Source organism: Drosophila melanogaster, chromosome 3L, assembly GCF_000001215.4.
Source record: "Drosophila melanogaster chromosome 3L".
Classification (NCBI taxonomy): Eukaryota; Metazoa; Arthropoda; class Insecta; order Diptera; family Drosophilidae; genus Drosophila; species Drosophila melanogaster.
Genome location: NT_037436.4, coordinates 18,984,559 through 19,006,055, shown reverse-complemented (window position 1 = coordinate 19,006,055; position 21,497 = coordinate 18,984,559). Strand labels below are relative to the sequence as shown.

The 21,497-nt window shown below is 45.6% G+C and overlaps 7 protein-coding genes across 13 annotated transcripts in view; 6 read left to right on the top strand and 1 right to left on the bottom strand.

Moving 5' to 3' along the window:
* Window positions 1-2,315, top strand: part of nkd (naked cuticle) — a 41,709-nt gene extending 39,394 nt beyond the window's left edge. For all 3 annotated transcript variants that reach the window (NM_001275100.1, NM_080049.3, NM_001275101.1), the window contains one exon: window positions 65-2,315. In NM_001275100.1, the coding sequence (NP_001262029.1) occupies window positions 65-385 (321 nt within the window). In that variant the 3' untranslated portion in view covers window positions 386-2,315. The remainder of the gene's footprint in view (window positions 1-64) is intronic.
* Window positions 2,316-2,803: 488 nt separating this feature from the next.
* On the top strand, window positions 2,804-5,071 carry SmydA-2 (SET and MYND domain containing, arthropod-specific, member 2). The gene is made up of 3 exons (NM_140827.3): window positions 2,804-3,989; window positions 4,346-4,607; window positions 4,664-5,071. Exons 1-3 carry the CDS (start codon window positions 2,970-2,972, stop codon window positions 4,972-4,974), a joined length of 1,593 nt encoding a protein of 530 aa, NP_649084.1. The 5' UTR covers window positions 2,804-2,969; the 3' UTR covers window positions 4,975-5,071.
* Window positions 5,072-5,447: 376 nt separating this feature from the next.
* Window positions 5,448-8,181, top strand: CG3808 (uncharacterized protein). Its single transcript, NM_140826.2, has 4 exons — window positions 5,448-5,757; window positions 5,814-7,110; window positions 7,205-7,548; window positions 7,611-8,181. Exons 1-3 carry the CDS (start codon window positions 5,536-5,538, stop codon window positions 7,531-7,533), a joined length of 1,848 nt encoding a protein of 615 aa, NP_649083.2. The 5' UTR covers window positions 5,448-5,535; the 3' UTR covers window positions 7,534-7,548; window positions 7,611-8,181.
* CG18135 (uncharacterized protein) lies at window positions 7,773-16,030 on the top strand. 5 transcript variants are annotated; one of them, NM_176346.2, is made up of 2 exons: window positions 7,773-8,055; window positions 13,331-16,030. In NM_176346.2, exons 1-2 carry the CDS (start codon window positions 8,044-8,046, stop codon window positions 15,227-15,229), a joined length of 1,911 nt encoding a protein of 636 aa, NP_788524.1. In that variant the 5' UTR covers window positions 7,773-8,043; the 3' UTR covers window positions 15,230-16,030. The 5 variants fall into 5 exon arrangements, with proteins under 5 accessions (NP_788524.1, NP_649082.2, NP_788525.1 ...); NM_140825.3 differs by lacking the exon at window positions 7,773-8,055 and adding an exon at window positions 10,247-10,625; NM_176347.2 differs by lacking the exon at window positions 7,773-8,055 and adding an exon at window positions 12,063-12,330.
* Window positions 16,031-16,240: 210 nt separating this feature from the next.
* On the top strand, window positions 16,241-17,320 carry CG34256 (uncharacterized protein). Its single transcript, NM_001104172.2, has 3 exons — window positions 16,241-16,453; window positions 16,523-16,589; window positions 16,839-17,320. Exons 1-3 carry the CDS (start codon window positions 16,334-16,336, stop codon window positions 17,156-17,158), a joined length of 507 nt encoding a protein of 168 aa, NP_001097642.2. The 5' UTR covers window positions 16,241-16,333; the 3' UTR covers window positions 17,159-17,320.
* Window positions 17,321-17,732: 412 nt separating this feature from the next.
* On the top strand, window positions 17,733-20,151 carry CG11619 (uncharacterized protein). Its single transcript, NM_140824.2, has one exon. It carries the CDS (start codon window positions 17,898-17,900, stop codon window positions 19,995-19,997), a length of 2,100 nt encoding a protein of 699 aa, NP_649081.1. The 5' UTR covers window positions 17,733-17,897; the 3' UTR covers window positions 19,998-20,151.
* A 270-nt stretch (window positions 20,152-20,421) lies between these two features.
* On the bottom strand, window positions 20,422-21,095 carry CG14075 (uncharacterized protein). The gene has a single exon (NM_140823.2). The coding sequence runs from the start codon at window positions 21,040-21,042 to the stop codon at window positions 20,575-20,577; it is 468 nt and encodes a 155-aa protein (NP_649080.1). The 5' UTR covers window positions 21,043-21,095; the 3' UTR covers window positions 20,422-20,574.
* Between the last annotated feature and the right edge of the window lie 402 nt (window positions 21,096-21,497).

Here is a 21,497-nt window from a genome sequence, read left to right as displayed (position 1 = left end):
AACAAATTTTAAAAAAATCCTTTAATGACGACTAATTGGAGGCCTCTCTCTTTCAATTTTCCAGAAAACCCCAAGCCAATGTGAGTCCCATACGGCAACCGGCAGCACAACAACAACCACAACAACAGCAACGCCAACGCTGCAATACGGGCTCGAAAATACCCACGTTAATTACCAACCACAGTCCGGTCGCCCAGCAGTCGCCGCTCAGCTGCAGTCCACCCACGGCGGAGCCCACCACCCCCAGCATTCCAGCAGCTCCGCCGGCCATCGAGGTCAACGGTCAGCAGCACCACCCCACTCATCCCACTCATCCCAGCCACCACAACCACCACGAGCATCCCCAACCGCACATACCTATCTACCATCAGCAGTTGGCCATTAATCCGGCCGTTCTGGCCGCCCAGCAGACGCACAACACGGCCCACAACAAGCTGAATCTGTGTGGCTACGACTCCTTTCTGCACGCCACTATCTGTGGGGGCGGTGCAGCCGCCCACTCGCCCCCGGCCACGCCCAGTAATGTGGCGACCGTTCAGCCGATACCCAAGAAGAGCCAGAAGAACCTGCTGCAAGGATACCAGCGTTTGGAGCAGTCGCAGCAGCAGCAGCAACAGCAGCGGAGCAGCAAGGACTACAAGAACTATGGCAACCTCATCTATGCCAAGCTGAGTGAGCAGCTGCAGCAGAAGGATCGGGAGCAGAGGCGACAGCGGCACAAGCAGCAGCAACACCAGATGCTGCAGGATCAGCCCAAGGATGCGAGTCGGTCGGAGCAGCGACCACCGACATCAAACTCCAGTTCGGCTGGCTCCAAGATCTACGGCGATGCCGTCGAGTGCGCCCATCTACTGGCCAGCGAGGAGGAGGACCTACCCCCCAGTCCGCAGCTGACCAGTACGCCCAGCAAAGTGGTCAGCACGGACACCCTCATCGATCTCAACGACGATGTGGGCGAGGCTGTGGCCGAGGCAGTCACAGAAGGAGGCAAGCAGTCGTTGGAGGCTGAGGAATCTGGCCAGCAGGTGGAGGTGGAACTGGACACCAGCGCCTCCAGCTCCATGATACACCGCTATGTGCACGAGCACATCCACCACCACTATCACCACTTCAAGGAGCAGCAGGATGTCTAGGCTAATCGGGGAATCACACTATAAACTATTTGAATGTTGCTTATGTTTCAGTCTATTGATTAATGTAGCGCGAATTGTAATTTAAAGTAAGCCTTCATCAACTAAAACGAGAAAATATTCGAAAAACGATATTAGGGCCAGAAACAGTGGGGTTGGTTAAGTGAGTTTGGAGTTTGGTTAACCAAAGACAAATTGAGAACGATTGCTGACAAAAATCAATTGATAGAAATGCTAGATACTAAATAAAATAACTGATTATTATTCTTTGATTTTGTAAAACCAATATGTAAATTAGGATAAATATTAAACCTAACACAGTGAAGTTAAGCTAGGTTCCTGAATAGGTAAAGAGGTTAACCAATTTCAAACTCGCATCTCCAATTTCTCTCAAGGAAAATCTTTAGAACCAAATTCGAACTCAATGAAGATTTAGCCCACTGTGAGATCCACTGATCCCAGCATATACATACATACATACATACACATAGCCTCTATAGCTTACGCAGAATTCGAAAGAAAACAAAAATCATGCGCCTTTTGCCTTAGCAACAATCGAATCGCCGCTTCGCTATGCTACATGTTGCAGAAACACATATCACTATCAGAAACAACATGTTGCCAAGAGCATTTTGTGTTGCTGAGCGTGTACGTGTAAACTAATGGGAGAAAAACTATTGTTTAGTGCAAATTATTAAAACAAATTGTTGTCTATGATATAAAGTTTTATGCGCCGCTTTTTACGTGTTTAGACAGAGAGCAACAGATGATTGTAGTGGAACTATGGCCGCCAGTTTAAGTTAACTACCGATATGGATCATGTATATTTATGTTATCTAAGCCAATTAATTTAAATACTATTCTTAGTTTCTAACACTAACCCCAAACAAGACAAGAAACAATGCAACTAAGTACTAAACCACAACGACCACCAACACAAATCGTAGTTCAATTATTATTTTAAAACTTGTTTTTAATTACATCATCTGTCAAACAATCGAGTTACCAATCCAATCAATCAAACAAACAAAAGAAGCACAAAAACAAAATGCATTTAACTCTTATTTACATAAAAAAGACTGATTTCCAATTAAACAATATATTAATTAATTGCATATGAATAAAGGTATATATAAATATATATAGACAATTTATGAGAAATACTAAATAAATTATTGAATTGCTAAAAAGAAACTTGTTCAACCTTTTTTTTTAATCATAAAGTGAATGAAAGTATGGCGGGTATGGGAGGGAAAACTAATTTCTGCATAATATTGGATTGTCAAACTGCACGTCAAAAAATATTTTGGCGTAAATATATTTAGTATTTCCATTTAGAGTACTGTATGAACATTTCGAAAGTATCGTCTGTAGATTCACTTTTCCTCTTCAATCCAAAGTCAATTGAAAAATCCGCTGCCGCCGGCGGATTAGTTGGCCAATAAAAAGCTGACCGTTGGGCTGATGCAAACGCTCTCTCGCCGTGGAACTCTATAAACATTAGGCATGAATAAATATTACCGGCTGCCAACAAATTGGACATTGTCTTGGTTTTCAGGCAACACGACACAGAGGTCTAATTTTAAATAGTCGTGCGCCATGTGACAGAGAGAGATCCAAATCCGCTCGAGCGTCTATTTTTTGGCAGCAGACGGAGACACAAAGGAAAATGTTCTCGCCATCAGATCGCGAGTAGAATCCGAAGACGGAGCACTGAAAACTGTTTGGTTGCCTGCTCAGTGAAATTTCAACCGCGGGGCATTACGCAAACACAGATTAGTGGGAGATATATAGGAGATCAATCAAAGATCTTCTGACTGCTGGAGTAGGTTGCTTGCGATGGCTTCCACTTCGCTGACATCCTGCGCCCTGTGTCAGGCCAAGGCATCCCAGTTGTGCGCCGCCTGCCGGAACGTGGTCTATTGCAGTCGGGAGCACCAGAAGGAGCATTGGAAGAAAGGTCACAGATCGGAATGCCAGTGCTTCGAAATAGCCACCAATGAAGTTTTGGGCAGGCATCTTAGGGCAACCAGGGACATTAAAATCGGAGAGCAAATCTTGAAGGAAGCTCCTCTGGTTTTGGGACCAAAAGTCGCGTCTGCTCCCCTTTGCTTGGGTTGCCACAGAAATCTTTTGGCTCCCGGGAAACCCCGCGGTAACTACCACAAATGCAGCTCCTGCAGTTGGCCTCTGTGTGGGAAAGAGTGCGAGGACTCTGTCCATCACAAGGCTGAGTGCCAGCTAATGTCGGGTAGCAACTTTCAGTCCAAAATAAACTATGTGCCTGGAGAGGAGGAGCGAAAGGAGTCGGCTTACTGTGTGATCATGCTGCTCCGCTGCATGCATCTTAAAGACAAAGATCCCGATGCCTTCCTCAAGCTTTACAACCTGGAGGATCACCTGAAGGAGCGCCTGGAGACTCCGCTGTACCAAGTCTTACGTGCCAATCTCATCACCTTCATAAAGACTGTATTGGGCATGAAGGATTGGCCGGAGATGGATATCCTGCGCATAGCCGCTATACTGGACACAAACACCTTTGAGGTCAGACAACCCAGGGAAAGGAGAAAAATCCGAGCTCTCTATCCTGGAGCAGCGATGATCTCGCACGACTGCGTTCCGAATATGAGGCATCGTTTCGATGACGACATGAACATTGTCTTCCTGGCCAAGAGGAAGATAGCCAAGGGAGAAATTTTGAGCATTTCCTACACCCAACCCCTGAGGAGCACCATTCAAAGAAGAGTTCACCTCAGGCAGGCCAAGTGCTTCGACTGTTCATGCGCCAGGTGTCAGGATCCCGAGGAGTTGGGCAGCTTTGCAGGAGCCCAAACGTGTCTCAAATGCAAGGCAGGAAAAGTAAGATCAGATCTAAGGAAGCATTTGTACAGCAATAAGAAAGGAAATTTCCGACTGGGGTTTTCGTCAACAACAAACCTCTTCGGAAATTCAGAACCATTAATGTCCGTCCGTCTGTCTGTTCGCCTGTTTTTCCCTATGAATGTCGAAATCTCCCAAACTTTTAAAGCTAGAATCTAGATTAAGCATGCAGTTTCTAGTAACGCCAAAGACGTGGCGGTCATGATAAGATCGGCTCGGCTGGCGATCCTGATCAATAATATATTTACGTTAAAGGCTCTGAAACGCTCCCTTATGCCTGTTACATACATATTCGATTATAGTTCTTTATATAACAATTTCCTGCCCTCTTGTAGATTATATCACTGAATCCCCTTCTAAACTCTGCGCCCTGGAAGTGTCAGTTGTGCAATTTTAAAAGATCGGCGAAGGATGTGGTTACCTCAGATGCGGAGCTTCAGCAAGAATTGGAGTCATTGGACAAAACGACTCCCGTTGCTCTCGAGGAATTCATTTATCGCCATCGTGCTGATCTCCATGAGACCAATACCCACATTTTGCAGGCCAAATATGCTCTCACTCAACTATACGGAAGTGCTCCGGGATTCGCAATGGAGGGTAATAAAAATATTTAATTTTAATTATGCATTTTTGTAAGAAACTCTTTGTTTCAGAACTTTCTGGAGAATCGCTGAACAGAAAACTGCAACTATGTGAGGAACTCCTTAAACTGGCCGACATTTTCGATGGCGGTTGGAGCATATTCCGGGGCAATCTGCTCATAGACATGGAGGAAGCTTTAGTGACGCAGGCTCTGCGCTCGAAAGACCCATTGGATTGCGAGGAGAAGCTGAGAAACGCGGCGGAAATGCTCAGAGAAATTCGAAACATCATGAAGCACGAGCCGGAAATGCAACAATTGTTGTTGGAACGACAAGTCATTTTGAGTTCTGCGCTTGAGCGCTTTGAACCAGTTGAGAATTAAGCAGAAGGAACGCTAGTGTCGGTATGCTCGATTATCATATACCCTTTAGTTGGATAACTAATCAATTTAAGAATAAAGCTGCCAAAGTATGCAAACCAAAACAAAAATGGGTTATTTTATTTGGCTTGCAGATTTTCAGGAACGTTAATTTTTTTGGCCGTTCGTCATGAATCGGAATGCAAACTTATTCCATATTTAATTTCCCATCATTTGGATGGATCTGATAAACAACCAATGTGTCAACTAGATCTTACTTCCTTACGCAGAAATACACTGCCTTATTGACCTTGCTATAATAACCTAGATTTCGACTCTTGCCTTTCTTATGATGTTTCGAATTTGGCGCCAAGTGTGTTATGTATCCGTTATCTTTTGAGAGCCTGTAGAAGAGTTTTATGTATTTTAGAAAATGTTGATATTATTTAGCGAAGACACCCACCACCGGCATAGCCGCTGGTGTTTATATACATTTTAGACTGGACGGTCACACTGTTGCATCTTCACGTGTTTTCTTTCTGTTTATATTTCATTTTCCTTAATAAATCGGCTTCTTTTAAGCAAATGGAGTGTTTCAATGCGGAAATACCAGCTGACGGAGTGGTTAATAGCATAGAGACCGAAGAGATTTCGGAAAATGTAGTGAAAGCTGATGAAACCACGCTGGCAAATGGTGAGGATGAAGCCGGAAAAGCCGGCGAGGAATATGCTTACTTGGAGCGAAATGAATTCACTTCGGAAATATTCAAAGTTGAAGTGAAGAACATGGGATATTTCGGTATTGGGGTAGGTAGTTGAAATCTAAGCCTTTATATGAATATAACAACATTATAACTTTGCAGGAGTTTAAGAAGCTTTTGAGAAACACCCTCAAATTTGACGTGACCAAAATCAAGGCTCCAACTCGAAAAGAGTTCGCCTTTGTGTGCTTCCGCAGTCAGGAGGATCAACAAAGGGCCTTGGAGATCCTGAATGGATACAAATGGAAGGGAAAGGTGTTGAAGGCTCATGTTGCCAAGGCCTCGGCCGATCCTCTACAGAAAAAGCGAGCTGCCGAGGAACAGGAGTCGGAGAGAAAGCCCAAGAAACAACGTACGGCGGTGGAAGCCACGTGTCCTCTGTCGCACATTGCCTACGACCAGCAGATTAAACAAAAATCCGAGGAAATGTCGGCACTTCTGGCGAAATACACCCAGGAACTTCGGAAGGTCAATCCGCGGGCAAAGCCCCACTTGGATAAGTTCCAATTCCACGAGGTGCTTCCCTCACCCACCGTTAATGGGTATAGAAATAAAAACGAGTTCACCGTGGGAAAGAACTCCGTAGGCGAAGTGGTTGTGGGCTTCAGATTGGGCTGCTACAGCGATGGATCTGTGGAAGTAGCCGAGGTCGCAGACTTGCCACATCTACCGGAGCAGGCCAAGTGGGCTGCTCGCAGTTTCCAGGACTTGGTGAGGAAGTCCAAGTTCTTGCCCTTCAATCCGGACGGAAATATTGGCCACTTCCGGCAGCTAATGGTGCGGTGCTCCAGTGCCACAGGTGAACTAATGCTGGTGGCGGGCATATACTCCTCGAACTTAAGTGAAGACGAACAAGTTGAACTTAAGCAAGAACTGAAGTCCTTCTACGAAGATCTGGCAAATGATGCTCCGTACAAATGCAGCTCTCTGTATTACCAAGATGTCAAGCATCGGGAAGCAGGTCAGACGATTAATCCGGTGGAACACATTTCGGGCAGCACCCACATCACCGATACCATACAGGGTCTCCAGTTTCGAATCAGCCCACTGGCCTTTTTCCAAATCAACACAGAAGGAGCCAACGTGTTGTATCAAAAGGCCATTGATCTAGTTGCTCCTACTAAGGACACAACTATGTTGGATATTTGCTGTGGTACTGGCACCATTACCCTTGCGTTCGCCAAGCACTGCAAGAAAGTGATGGGCGTGGAGATCGTCCCTGATGCGATTAAGGATGCCGAGTTTAATGCGGAAGCGAATGGCATTAAAAATGCAAAGTTCTTTACAGGAAATGCAGATGATTTCATCAAGAGTATGGTGCGCGAAGCTCTCTACGATCAGGAGCCGGGTAAACCATTGGATCTTATTGCCGTGGTGGATCCCCCCAGGGCTGGACTGCGTAAGTTTACGTTGCTTAAATATTATAAATTTGCTGAATTATTTTAAGGTTCAAAGCGCTATACCTTTCCAAATTTCTTATTTGTTTTTTTCAGACCACCGCTCGATAGCCGCAATTCGATCAGCCGATGCCATCAATCGTCTGGTCTACGTCTCCTGCAATCCGCACAGTGCTAAGCGGAATTTCATCGAGCTGGCCAGACCGGAGTCTAAGCAATACAAGGGGGAGCCATTCTACCCAAAGTCCGCTGTGGCCGTTGACATGTTTCCCCACACCATGCACACCGAGCTGGTCATTCTGTTCGAGCGTGAACCTAAAACAAAGGCGGATGAGAAGTCATCGCCAGCGGAGGGAGCTGCACAGTCAAAGTCTGAGGCAACCGAAGAAGCTGTTAGCGAGGAGAACACCACATCCGTAACGTGACGTGTTTGTTGCCGGGTACAGTTCACTTCGCTGCAATCTCTTGCACATTTGCTTAATCTCTTTCTATAATCTTTTAGGTCAGTTGCGATTCGCTGAGACACCCAATATGTCTCAGTACCTCCTATCTGCCGCGATGCTGCCCTCTATCATTGTCTCTCTTTGTGGCGACTGCTCTACGACTTTTATTGTTTTAAATTGATTTAATTGTATTTACGCTGTGCGACGGGGAGGAAGTGGAAAAAGTGACAGAAGCGACTTCCTATTTAGCAAAAGACTAAGTTTAAAGCCCTGTTCAACTCGACATAGTCCGACATCCCCATCAGTGTTATTCAGGCCTCTGGAGGCCCCTGTGTGCGTGATAAGAATCGCTGCTCCGGTGGAAGTGTGGTGCTCATAAAGTTCTCATAAAGGTGTAGAAACCGCGTGAAAAAACAGCTGAGAGGTGCTACAAGTCCAACGCCCCCTCAAGGGCAAATTGATGAACAACGACCCTGACAACGATCATTGATCATGTCCGACCAGGTACCAGTTAACGATTATTTCATAGTCTAAACATATGTTCTATTGTTAAAAGTAGAAAGGGTAGTATTTAAAAGATGTTGACGTTGATATTGATCTATCAACCATATTAAAAGATTCGAAAATGACTTCATGCGTATGACGCGAATTCAGTTGTTTCGTTGTTTGTCTAAAGATAAGTTTTATTAATTTACTAAGGCAATTTGAGTTATGGCTGTTTTTTTTTATAAAGTTGAATATTTAAAAAGTCGTAGAAGTGCAATTAACTAGTTAAGGCCAGAGATGTGCCGTAATGAAATTGGCCAACTTAATAGTTAATACGTATGGGGCTGATCGCACGGATATTGCTCAATAAAATGTGTTTATATAAATCTTATCTAAGGTAAACAATCGCATTCGCTTATTTCGCCTTTCCGATTACATGTTCTTAACGAGAAGTGGTTGGATGATGTAAACAACAGATGTAGCCGTAAGCAAAGTCTTATAGAATAAAACAAAAAAATATTATTGTTTTGAAAAAGAGAACAACAAGCAAACGTGACCGATATCATGTTGAATATACTATGTAGAAAAACAAATCGGGACGCGACAGCCCTGAATTTTTATGCGACTCGACTTCCTAGAAGGGGGTGTGTTAATAGCACACGTACACACACATAAACATACATATAACTATAGTGGAAAGCCAAAATAAGCTTTCGTAAACATTAACGAAATAAACAAGAAAAACAAATAAATTGGACTTTGGAGCCAGTGGGGCGATTCGGCTACTCGGCAAATTGATTGTACAAAATATAGCAACATAAATAAATATGAAAACATTGTGCGCCGCAACTATTATAAATCAAGAGAAAAGGAGAAATTGGCAGGAAAGTGAATAAAATGCGGCTGAATTTGTTTATTCATTCGGCTATATTTATGGCCTCGTGTAAGCCAAGATATAGCAACAACTAGCAACACCCAAAATATGCGATTACGATCGGAACAGGGAGCCCAAGACCTTGACCGGAGAGCTTTGTTTCCGAAGCCGAAAAGCTTGAATAGTTCTTGCCTTATCAAACAAACACTCAACTAACTGTGCGATGTAAACAAACAGCGAGGAAAACAGCAAATTTTCAACCGACGAAAACCGGTTCCCCTAGAGAGAGATATATGGCGGTCTTCCGGAGAGAGCTTTTCGGCTGATGCCATGTCTGTGGATGTGGATGTCGATGTGCTGGTGGATGTGGACGAGAAGCTGCGGCGAGGGCCTGGCTACGACTACGCCCCACACATCGGACTGAAAACCGCTTCACGTGCGTAACACCATCGCCGCCGACAGCTGCACACGACCAACACGTTTTCTCGGCGGAGCAAATGGCCTCGTGGCATAGTGGGGGATGGACCGGGGTTTGGGTTCTCCAATGTGCTCTTGTTGTCATCCGCGCTCAGGCTGCGAGCTTTTGGATTGCGTGCTACGCCGAGCAGCGCAACTACACAGCACATTTTATGGGGAGTTTTAGTGGGATACCCTGTGAATGTGGGTATATTTGAAGACTGACCTCACGTAACTCGGCCGGGGATTGGGTTTCACTTGTGAATTTTGGTATGCAAAAGGGTTTGAGTATGTTTAAACTTATAATGGCAAAAGATAATCAATGAGTAAACATTATTTTATCCGACCAGCTAGTATATTGCACTGTATTTTCTAGTTATATATTCTTTTTATTGATTTAGCCCAAAGCAACATTCCTTGCTAATATTCTCCTAGTTATTCTACAGACAAAGCACTCTGTTTTCCCTTATCGGTACTTTAAATGGATCAACCAGTGCCGTTTAATTATGCCCACTCATAAACAGTTAGCCTAGGAACATTTTGATTACCACCTAGACGGTTGATTAAATTTCGCATATTCCGCTTTGTTCTCCTGTCCTGATTCTGGACGATCGAGGGCATTGCTAATTCGATTAATCTTCATGTTTTCTGTATTATCTGGTGTGTTTCGCTGTTTTCTGTTTTTGTTTCGTCGCTGCCCGTCGGTAGAGGCCAACAACATTTCGAAAAAGCCCCAGCCGCAACTGTACCGCCGGACTGAAAACCAAAACAAATCGCCAAGTCGTCGGATACGACTACGACTCTCGCACAAAGAAAAAAGCTCCGCCACTCAGTTTCGATAAAAAGAAATCGTTTAAATTGCGCGCACAACAAAAGCGCCCGAAACAGTTGCGATTGCAACGTCGATTTGTGACGACGGACCGTCTACAGCGTCCTAGTTCCCACTGTCCACAAAGGATACAAACCCGAATAACAAAACCAGCAGTACATAAAAGCCAACAGGCCCAATACCCAAGTACAAAATGCTTGCCTAGCTAAAGAAACTGAAATATTGCGCATACGCCGCATAGTGCAAACAATTAACTGTGATACAAGTGGAATTTTCTTGATTTCGTTGGTCCCCGCACCAAAGCAACCTATCCTACCTAACTTACTTGTGCTATCCCCAAAAACCAAGAAGCCGAAAAGAAGCAGAATGTCGGTGCCAATGCTGCTGACCCCCATGGAAGCCCAGAGTCCGGATGACCACATGAAAAATGTAATTACCCACATCCAGTGGACAGTACCGGAAATCTTTGTAAATGCATACTTTAGGCTTTACAGATTTTTCGACTGTCGGCATAGTGCAGGTGTTTGAGCTTTTGACTTTTTGGGGTGTCTGAAGGTCGCTGCTGTTGTCATCGGACATTTGCATGTCTTCTGCGCGTTTTGTTTATGCAATTGTCGTGGGTAAAGGAAAATCTATATTCGACGGGGGCAGGGGGGCTTTTAACGATGTATGTATATATATCTATCAGGGCTATCATATGGGCGGGGAAATAATTGCCAACTTGGTTAATAACAAAGTGTTTCAAGCACACCTAAGTTGGGGATTGGTGTAAATAAAAAATGCCTATGTATGTTTTCCCGCCTTGCGAGAATGGTATCCTATTGATGTCATTTCCGTCGAAGTAATCCAGTAATTCACGTACAGTACCACCCCTGGGATCCCGGTATAATATATCCCACTCTTTTGAGTTTCTCTTCAAACTGAATGCCACATGTTGCAAAAGGTCGCTGCCTCACGTGACTCAACCACTCAAGCACCAAGCATGCTATAAGGTTAAGCTTTCGAGAGGGTCCCCGCTCAAGTGGCCCATGTCTGATTAGATGTTGGCTTATTAATTTCTGAAGAGGCTGCCATAAACTACACATAGTATATGGCTGATATATGAGCTCTGATACCTAGCTGACTGATAACGAGTTCAGCTGAAATACAAGCCACGAAACACATGGGCCAGCTTTTCGCCTTCACTATAAATAAAACGCACGCCAAGAAGTGAGTGGAAGTAGAAACGGCCCAAACATGAAAAGCTTTTTGAGTCTGAAATTTCCCAAAACAAAAAACATATGGCAGAGTATTCAGAGAGATATAGAGCGAGTAGCAGAGCGCCTGCGTTAGGAACACGTGAAAAGGTGTTTGAGAAATCGGAGCAAAGCTCGAATATCATAAGAAAATTAACATAGAGTTGAGAAATTAAAAGCTGAACCACATATTGCTCGAAATCAAAATTCTTTTGAGAACTATTCGATGTTTGGGGCGTTACTGTGGGCGTTTCTCCCCCCGTAGAAACTAACAAGGCTATGCTAATTGTGCCAAGAACGTGAAATCGCCAGGAAATCGCTCGCAAAACGCACCTTCTGACGCAATTAGTCAAAAATAAAAAATGCGGAAAACTATATGCTGCCTTGCTAGCAATAACAACTATAACTAGTGCCAAATCGCGCAGTTTTGAAAATTTCACCAGAACACGCGACTTTTGCCATCGAAATGTTGCCAAGGCGGCGGATGAATATACATGCCAAAAATCTACATATAGCCAAATCTGAACAGTCGGTCGGTTAGGTGGGTGGGTGGTTGGTCGCCTTTTGCTCCGCCGATAATAGGTCTATAAAGTAGGCGGCTCGGTAAACAATTTGTGTGCGGGCACAGCACGTGCTAATTTATTCAATATTTCGGTTAATTTATGGGTCCGCTCCACTTACGTAAACTGCGCCCGCTGCGAGTGAATTTAGCGCCCAGTTGTCAGGGGATCGTCGGCAGGTGTAGGGCACTCAGCAGTCGTTGCATCACCGATCCTCTGCCGTGGCATTCATGGCAGTCGCCGGCCCAGAAGTCGCAGCAGCGACAAAAACAGCAACCGCTGCTTAAACCGCCTCAATTGCAACCGCTTCCGTGCGGCTTGCGCGCGATTCGCTCAAAGGTAAACCGCTCGATATCGAACAATTTGTAGCGCGTGCTGCTACTTACATTTTTCAAGTGGAATGGGAGGAAATTAAATTATTGCCTCCTGTGCTTGACGTATAAAAATATATTTCTAATTAAATATTTCTCAATTTGTTGAAGGGCCTTAGCAATTTTTCTGTAGAACTATGTTTATTAACTTTCCAATACTTTTAACCTGAATTGATGAACGCCATAGACGAATTAGTTGTTTCAATGAATACAACTAAATTTATGACGAATAGATTGTAAATACACACGTACGAGCTGGGCTATAATTAAATGAAGCCATAATTCAATTTTATTTCCCGGGCAGATGGGCTAGATCTCAAACTATGGGTTTCCGTCAATATATTTTTATATAAATATTAGGGGTTATCTACGCTTTGACAAATAGTTACGCAAATAGAAATTTGACGAAGGCAGGCTTAGCAAAAAGGCACGTATAAATCAAATGACTATACGTCAGATCAGTGTCCAATCGAGCGACTCAAGTGGTTCGAATATTTATTGTTTTTTTTTTTTAATAGCTAAATAGCTAAGCTAAGCTGTTGATAATAGGCGGAATGATCTTTAGTCGGGCCCCAGTACAACACGTGATCTTGTTTGCGCCTCTGAAAGTCACGAGCGGTTCTGGAGCGACTAAAGACGCGTGCTTATCGCGCGAACTTGTTTTCGATTCTAAATCGAGAAATCGGCGATTCCGACGAGCCGGCGGGGGCATTGGGAGCACGGGGGCTAGGGAGCTAGGGAGCAGAGACAGCAGACAGTCGACGCCCCGCTTAGAGAAACTTTATCAGGCAGAAACGGAATCCGCAAGGGGTCATCGACTAATCTCGCTGGCTCAGCAGGAAAGTTGCCGAGCATTTAATAGCGGACTCCGCCGCTCGATCGACTTTCAGTCGGCGCGCGATCTCCACTCTAACCCGATGGCCATGTCTCGGACTGTACTAATCCTGGCCGTTGCCTTGTCCTTGCAGTGTGCCGCCTTCGTGGACGGAGCCTCCATCACCTATGGAACCGGAAACGAGCTAGAGTCGGGATCTGGATCCTCCGCCGCCTGTAAGCCCACTCTGCGGGAGTTCAATGTGCGGCTGGAGGTTCCCCTGGCCGCCGAGGAGCGACTGGGGCTTACCGGCGATGTGAAAGCCCTCGGCGAGTGGCAGCTGTCCAGAAGTGTGGCTCTAGAATCGCTGGACGAGCTCAACTGGCAGGCCACGGTGGCCCTTCAGTCCTGCCGCCAGCTGGAGTACCGCTACTTTGTCTACGTGGAGGATCTCTCTGGCTACAAGCAGATCCGCCGTTGGGAAACCCATTTCAAGCCCAGGTCCCTGGGACCCTGTACGGAGCTACAGTGCAGCCAGTTGGACGTCTTCGGTATTACGTCGGACAACTCCGATCTAAAGCCGCAGGTGCACCGCGGCTGGCTGAACCATGAGGCCATTCTGCAGCTCAAGTTCAATGGCGAGAAGATGTTCCAAGTCCACGACATCGAGACCTTTGACCCCCAGCACGTCCAGCTGAAGATTGTGCCCGTGGAGAAGACCGCTGGCCTGCATGTGGAGTACTCCAAACAGGAGTACGGCAAGAGCCAGCTGGAGCTGCAGCCTACTTTCGGAGTGCCCTACACCAAGGGGGACATTGTCATCTTTCACATCACGCTGCCGCTGGAGAGGATGATGGAGCAGCACTTCCGCTTGGAGTGCTACAGCATGTCCAACGAACTCCTGGGCAGTGCCACTCTGGTCACCTCGGACCTGACTGGCAGCGAGGGAGTGCTCCACCTGCCGATTAAGTCGGCCAAGAATGCAGATGAGACCCTGGCCAGGCTGAGGCTTCCCTATGTCGCGGTGCAGCCTTACCGCTACTCGCCGCTAGACTTCAAGAACACCTATGCTCACTACTGGCCCAAGAGCTGGCCCAACCTGGATGTGGGTCATCGTGGAAATGGCAAGAGTTACATTGCAGACGCTCCTGCGGAAAGGGAGAACACTATCGCGTCTTTCCTGAGCGCCCATGAACATCACGCAGACATGATCGAGTTGGATGTCCATTTGACTGCTGATGGTGTGCCTGTGATTTATCACGATTTCGGACTGCGAACTGCTCCGCCTGGCAAGCAGATCAGCCGCCCAGACCAGCTGGAGTACGTGCTGATCAAAGACATAAACTATGAGCTGCTCAAAAGGCTGCGCATCTTCTCTGTGATCGCAGGCCAAGTGAGGGAGTATCCCTCGCACAACGCCGAGCCCAGGATGGAACACCGCATATTCCCAACGCTGGTGGAGGTACTGGAGAAGCTGCCCAAGTCACTGGGCATTGATGTGGAGATTAAGTGGCCACAGCGTCGCCAGGGCGGAGGATCAGAGGCTGAGCAAACAATCGACAAGAACTTCTTCGCCGACAAGGTGATCCATCAGGTGATCCAGAAGGGCTGTGGCAGACCGATAATCTTCTCCAGCTTCGATGCTGACATGTGCACGATGCTGAGGTTCAAGCAGAACGTCTTCCCAGTGATGTTCCTCACGCAGGGAGAGACGAAGAAGTGGCAGCCGTTCCTGGATCTGCGAACACGGACCTTTATTGCAGCCGTAAACAATGCTCAAGCTTTCGAGCTGGCTGGCACAGCTCCACACGCCGAGGACTTCCTGGGCGAAAATGCATCAGAAATGCTGCGAAAAGCCAAGGATCTGGGCCAAATAGCTGTGATCTGGGGCGACGATTGCAACTCCAAGGAGCGGGTGCAGTACTTCACCCGGATCGGGGCTACCGCCACGTGCTACGATCGCAGTGATCTCTTCATGCCGGAGGGCAAGCGCGAAGCCTTCTTCAAATCACCCGCACTGATGGCCGAGTTCGCGGCCCAGTGCCGGATCTAAGAAATGGGGTTACTAGAATGAAACGGGCGGGTACAATTAAGCTATGGCTAATCATTAGGCTTTTTAAGTTAGCTTGTATATTTATTTAAACACTAACCGGGAAAAGAGAAATGTGGGAAGCTTTAAAGTGGTTGGGTAATTTGTAGTTTCTCGTTGCCCAACGGAAACAACGAAACGGAGACCCATAAATAAATCATCTCTATGCACGTTAAGCCGTCATTTGGCAAAATTACACATGCAAAAAAGGAATTCCCCCAAAGTTAAGTAGCACCACAAAAGACAATGGGAAGAAAGCGAAGCGACGAATCGATAATAACAAAAATATATACACCTACATTACGTGCTTTAAATCAATCTATCTATACCTCAATGCAAAACTTGCGAAAGAGATGTTGCTAATAAGCTTTTGCTATTTAAATCGAAACAACAAATTACTATTAAAATGTGGACGGAACAGATATCCACACCGATGCTTGTGTAACTTGTGCAGAAACACTCTATTGTAAATTAGAAGACATCCTATTTAACTGTTGTAAATCTAATTTGCTGCGTCTTTGTACAATTTGAAAATTTACGTTTGTTTTCAAAAATTGTTTATAATGTATACATTCGTGTAAACCATTTTTAAGAATCAATTGTATCGACTTAAGGGTAAACACAAATATTTAAAGAAGTCGCTTACACCTATCCAACTCTAAGAAAAAGCAATAATATATTTTGATCTATATTACAATCAGTTTTATGACAAAAACCAAAAGTGATTGATTCGTATGTAAATAAAATCACACTAAATATTTTCATAAAAATTTCAACGCCAACTCAGTCGAATGACTTGTTTTACTCTGATCTCAGGCAAATGAAAAAAAAGAAAAGAAATGCCTGCCCCACGACCAAAAGCGTATGTAAAAATTCGATCCGCTTACATTTGATGGCCCCGTGACGAATGTAAAAACAGCCATGAAAATGCTGGGCCCGAAACACGGCCCATAAACGGAAAATGGAGAGTGGACCGTAAAAAGGTTTGGCCCTCGTGCTGGAAGTCAGGCCTAAAGTCCGTTCGGTTTATGACCAATTAGAGAGCGCCTCATTTGCATCGGTCTTGGCATGGCCAAATGCGAATGTCTTCTCGCTGCGGGCCTGGTTCCATTGATGCTGACCAGCTCCATCGTGGCCACTTGGACTTGGAGATGTTTGTACAAAGAATTTCCAGTGGACGTTGAAAAGGTGGGAATGATCTTGAAATTCGATAAGCCAAAGACCGCTAATAGAGGTAACTTGATTTGACTTTTCTAGATCAAGGGCGGCTGGTATGTTTATGGGACTAGTCCCGGGAGAATTAAGGTCTGCTACTTTGAAGAGCGTAAGTATAGTTCAGTTTAATTGAAGCTACTTGGTAAAACAGAGAATATTTAATCTTCTTAATCAATCAATATAATTTGATCATTTTTTTTACTCATTTGCGAAGAGATATATGGTTATAAGGATATTATTTTTATAATTAAAAAGCTTAGACGTTTCAAGGTAACTTCCTAATTTTTTTCCCACTATAAATTACTAACTTAACATACTATACTTTCCTGCTTCTCTACTAATTTATATTGTTTTGCAGTGGATCTGTATTGGACCAGGATCACCCAAACGGACTTTACAAATTATGCCGTTGAGCTGCATTGTTCCTTACCCTGGATGCGTCATCAGATGGCTATTTATACGCGAAAAGCCATCCCGAGTGAAAAGACTCTCGAAGATATAGCTGCGTATCTGAAGACAGTGGATCTGACAATCAAAAACTTCAGCCTAATCCGGCAAAATAAGGACTGTCGGTCGCAGAAGCCTCCGATCATGCAGCGCTGGCATTTGTCCCGATATCTGTACATGGATTATAATCCGGTTTATGTCAAGCCCTTGGTGGAGAACGAAAACATCTGAGCCGGCCATTGTGCGGCATCTCTCCTCTCCAACTGGCAACTTTCTTTACCCCGAAATTAACATATGCCAAATTTGGTACAAATATGCGAATGTCATACCATCGAATGTCGCATAACAAAGACCGACCGATCGAGAAGTCCGAAGTGACGATACCCTCTTCGCAATAAAAAAAAAGATTGAGTTTATCGCGCAGAAATTATGGGTGCATGATTAATATGCCACGATGCTATTCCGCTCTCCGGGGATTCCAAAAGTAATCTATTCAGTGAAAGGTTGCCCCCAGTCGGTAATTAAAATTCCTCTTTTTCCGATAATATTTCTATAATGTATTAATTAGCTCAAGTTTGATCTGCTCACGCTGTCATCGCTGGTGCCTCAGTGGTCACCAACCTTACTATTACTCGTACCTATCAACTCAATTAGTGAGCCGCTGACTTATTAGTCAGAGTTTCTTCGATCGCAGCTGATTCGGAATCCGATTCCGATTCCCAGGCCAACTCCAGTTTCGACTGAAACAAAACCACGGTGAGCTTTAAGAAATTCTTTCATTCGGTTGTTTGTCATCGTTGGGTCAACTTGCCTTCGCATCCGATCCAAGTCGCGCTCATCTCTTAGTTTTCGTTTTCAATTTCGATTTCGTCTCGGATCTCGGGGCAATTCCAATTGATTTTGGCCGAGAAAGAGAAAACTTGTTTCGGTGGCGCAAAGATGGTCATGTCGCTGTGTGGAATGAGGAAAAATGTATCGGTCTCGTGTGTGTTTGAATGTGTTAAAATCAATTAGCATACCCCATGGGCTGCTGGTGTTGCAGCTTCTGCTTCTGCTTCTGCCCCTCTGCGGCGCCTTTGTGAATGAAACCACTGTTTTCGGGCCCGAGAAACTGCAGGCCTTCAAGATCTTTGACGATGAACAGCCCGGCCAGATCTCGGGTCGCAGCTTCATCTGTGTGCCGCTCTTTCGCATCTTTAGCCTGGAGCTGAGGCACAATATTCGTCTGGCCCCCGATGAGTTTGTGGCCGTGAGTGGAGATCATCCGGCTCTGGGCCTGTGGCAGCTCGAGAAGGCTCTACCCCTCAAGGAGCAGGACAAGGCGCGCACCAAGTGGTATCTGAGGGTTTGGATATGCGCCAGCCAGAGATTCTACTACCGATACCTGATATACTCCAAGAACAGACAAGGCAATCGGGTCCTGAGGACCTGGGAGGGCCAGAGAGTGGCTCGAATGCTGCAGACCTACGAGATCTACCGCTCCCCGGGTCTGGACATCTTCGGCGAGGCCTACCCCGTCTCAGTGGGCGGGGGATTCTATCTGGAACGCGGTTGGTTGCAGTACGAGTACGTGATAGAGCTAAAATTCGTCTGGCAGGATCATATTGCTATTTCTGGAATGGGAAGTAACGCCAAGTACCGGTTGATCCTTACACCGCTCAATTTGATAGACGACACACGTATTGAGGTCTCCAGATATGCCTACAATCAGTCATCGTTCAGACCACAGAACCAACGCGGAGTGCGGTACACACAAGGCACCATTGTTGTCTTCCGGATTTACCAACCGCTGGACACCTACAATGCCCTTCGCTTGTCTATTTATCAGGCATCAAGAGATCTCCAGTTATCCCTTGGAGAGGCGTACATATTTCCGGATCAAATCAAGGGCAGTCGTGGGATTTTGCAGCTCCCCATCTTTGCTAGTTTACAAAATTTGGCCATTGGGGAGATCACGTTGCCATATTTGGTGGTTCAACCTATGCCAAAAGTGGAGGCGGGAAATCTACGAGCCAGTTTCCATCACTACTGGCCGGATAATTGGCCCACATTGGATGTGGGATACCGAGGTTTGGGAGCCAGCTACTTCCAATCTTCAACGAGTCTTACGGAGAACACCATCGAAAGTTATCTGGCAGTTCTGAAGGCCAAGGGAGATATGGTCCAACTGGATGTGCAGCTGACCAAGGACTACGTTCCCGTAGTCTGGCATGGATTTGGATTTTACACCTCAGACACAGATCGCTCTGTAAGGGATCGCTTTGATTTACGGTTTGTGCTAATAAGGGAACTTACCTACTCGGAACTCAAGGCCAGCCGGGTGTTTATCCTCAAACGTTGGACCGTCCAGGAATACACCAATCTTAATGTCAAGGATGTGAGCCAAAAACACAGAATTTTCCCAAAACTCTCGGAGGTTTTTGAGGCCCTACCCAAAACACTGGGACTTCTGGTGGAGATAAAGTGGCCGCAAATAATGGCTTCTGGTGTGCCGGAATCCACCCAGAGTTTGAACAAAAACATTTACGTGGACAGAATTCTACAGATCACGATTCATCATGGGTGTGGACGTCCACTAATCTTCGCCAGCTTTGATGCGGATATATGCACAATGATTAGGCTGAAGCAGCATGTCTTCCCTGTGATTCTGATGAGCATTGGCAAGTCTCAGATTTGGGATGAGTATATGGATCTGAGGGCACAGAGTTTCCAGCAAGCCATCAACTTCGTTCAGTCCGCAGAAATTTTGGGAACAGCTCTGCACGTGGAAAACTTCCAAAACAAACACCAGCAAGTCAACTTGGCCTTGGATCTGCAGCAGTCTCTTTTTTTATGGGGTAACGATATGCAAGATGAACATCTTCTGGAGCAATTTAGAGCTCTGGATGTGACGGGTCTGATTTACGATCACATGGATCGAGTGGGTCCGTTCGCTTGGAAACGATCCGAATTTTTCCGGGCCCCACAACTTATGGAACTATTTGGAGCTCAATGTGTTAGCAGTGGAAACTCGACGACCATTCCGGGAATAAAACCAGCTAAGCCAACCATTTGGCCAAAGTTAAGATAGTGTTTGGGTAACAGTAGTAAACAGTGCAATTAATAGAAAAATATTTGTGAATGAAGATTTATATGTATAAGCTATACAAATTAACGAGTGGTAAACCAAAGGTTTTAGATACAAACGCAATAGACGGTGCTAAGCTTAATTGTTGTTAATAACCAAATTTAGTTGTATATGAAAAATTCTGTTAGTTGTAAAAAACTAATATGCCTTAGATTGTGTAAATTTATTTTGCTTTAACCCTTTAATTAAAAGGGTTAATTCTAAATTTATATGTAAGGGACGTGCATTGGAACTAGACAAAGTACATTAAGTAGGGAATGATTGAAATAAAATGAACGAATACTCAATGAATAAGTAGATACAATTAATTAGATATACAACAGTTGACCAGTAACCGATCTCATAATAAACAATTTGTAGAAAATGTAAAATTTATTAAGTGGATTTATTTATACAAGCTTTGCTGAAATTGGGCACCAGGTAGTCGTACTCCTCCTCGCACAAAATCTGAGCTCACACACACACGGACAATCAATGAAGCAATCAATCAATCCATCAATCAGGCCGCAAGTGAACCCTTCTATTGAGATGAGCAGTTGGCATCGGTGTAGAGGTCCATGTAGTCATCCGAGACGCAAGCGCTGCCAATGGGCATCGGCTGGCAGATACCTTGCACCTTGCTGACGATTTCCACGTGGCAGGTGCGATGTCCGTGGGCGGAAAGCTTGTGGAATCCGCTGGTCGGGTGCTTCAGGATGATCTGCGGCTTGTGGCCAGACCGATGCTTCGTGGCCGGAGTGGGTTCGTCGAAGGTCAGCCAGTCGGGCGGCATGGAGTGCAGGGACCTGCCGGCGGACTGGTCCCCGGCCACATCCTGTTCCACCTCCAGTGGCAGGTCCACCCCATCTACGCCGTCGTCCAGGTCGATGGGGAAACCGACTTTCGATTTGGCCTCATTTTCTGCACCCAGTAATTGGGGACTCAGTACCAGGGCGTTGGCAATCAGCAGAGTGGTGGCACAGTGGAGCAGCAGATGCAGTGGGGCCATTCTACCAACCGATTCCAGCTGGAATTCCGAGTACTTTTTCCGTGCACTGGCCGTGCATGAATGTGGCTATCCCTGCAATCCAATCGCGCTTTTATAGCTCCCAACTGTAGTGCGGATAGTCAATGACCCAACAATTGAAATTGAAAAGAAGCCACTCAAGGAGGAAGCATCTATCGTCCGGCAGCCAGCGTTCGGCATCCGGAGAAGTCTCTGCGAGTCTCCGCCCACGCGGACACAAAGGGCGTAATTAATTATAGTTGAGTATACGCCACGTAAGCCGCAATGACAAGGACGCCCTGTGGTGCTTCCTCCTTGGGAGTCGAGAAAATTGGAAATCTATTCCCATTTCTTCCTCGATTCATTCTCTTCCTCAATTCTGTTTGGTTCGGTTTCGGCGCCGCCTTCCTTTTGTATTTCCGGCAATTATTTTCGACGATGTGACAATATTGCCGACA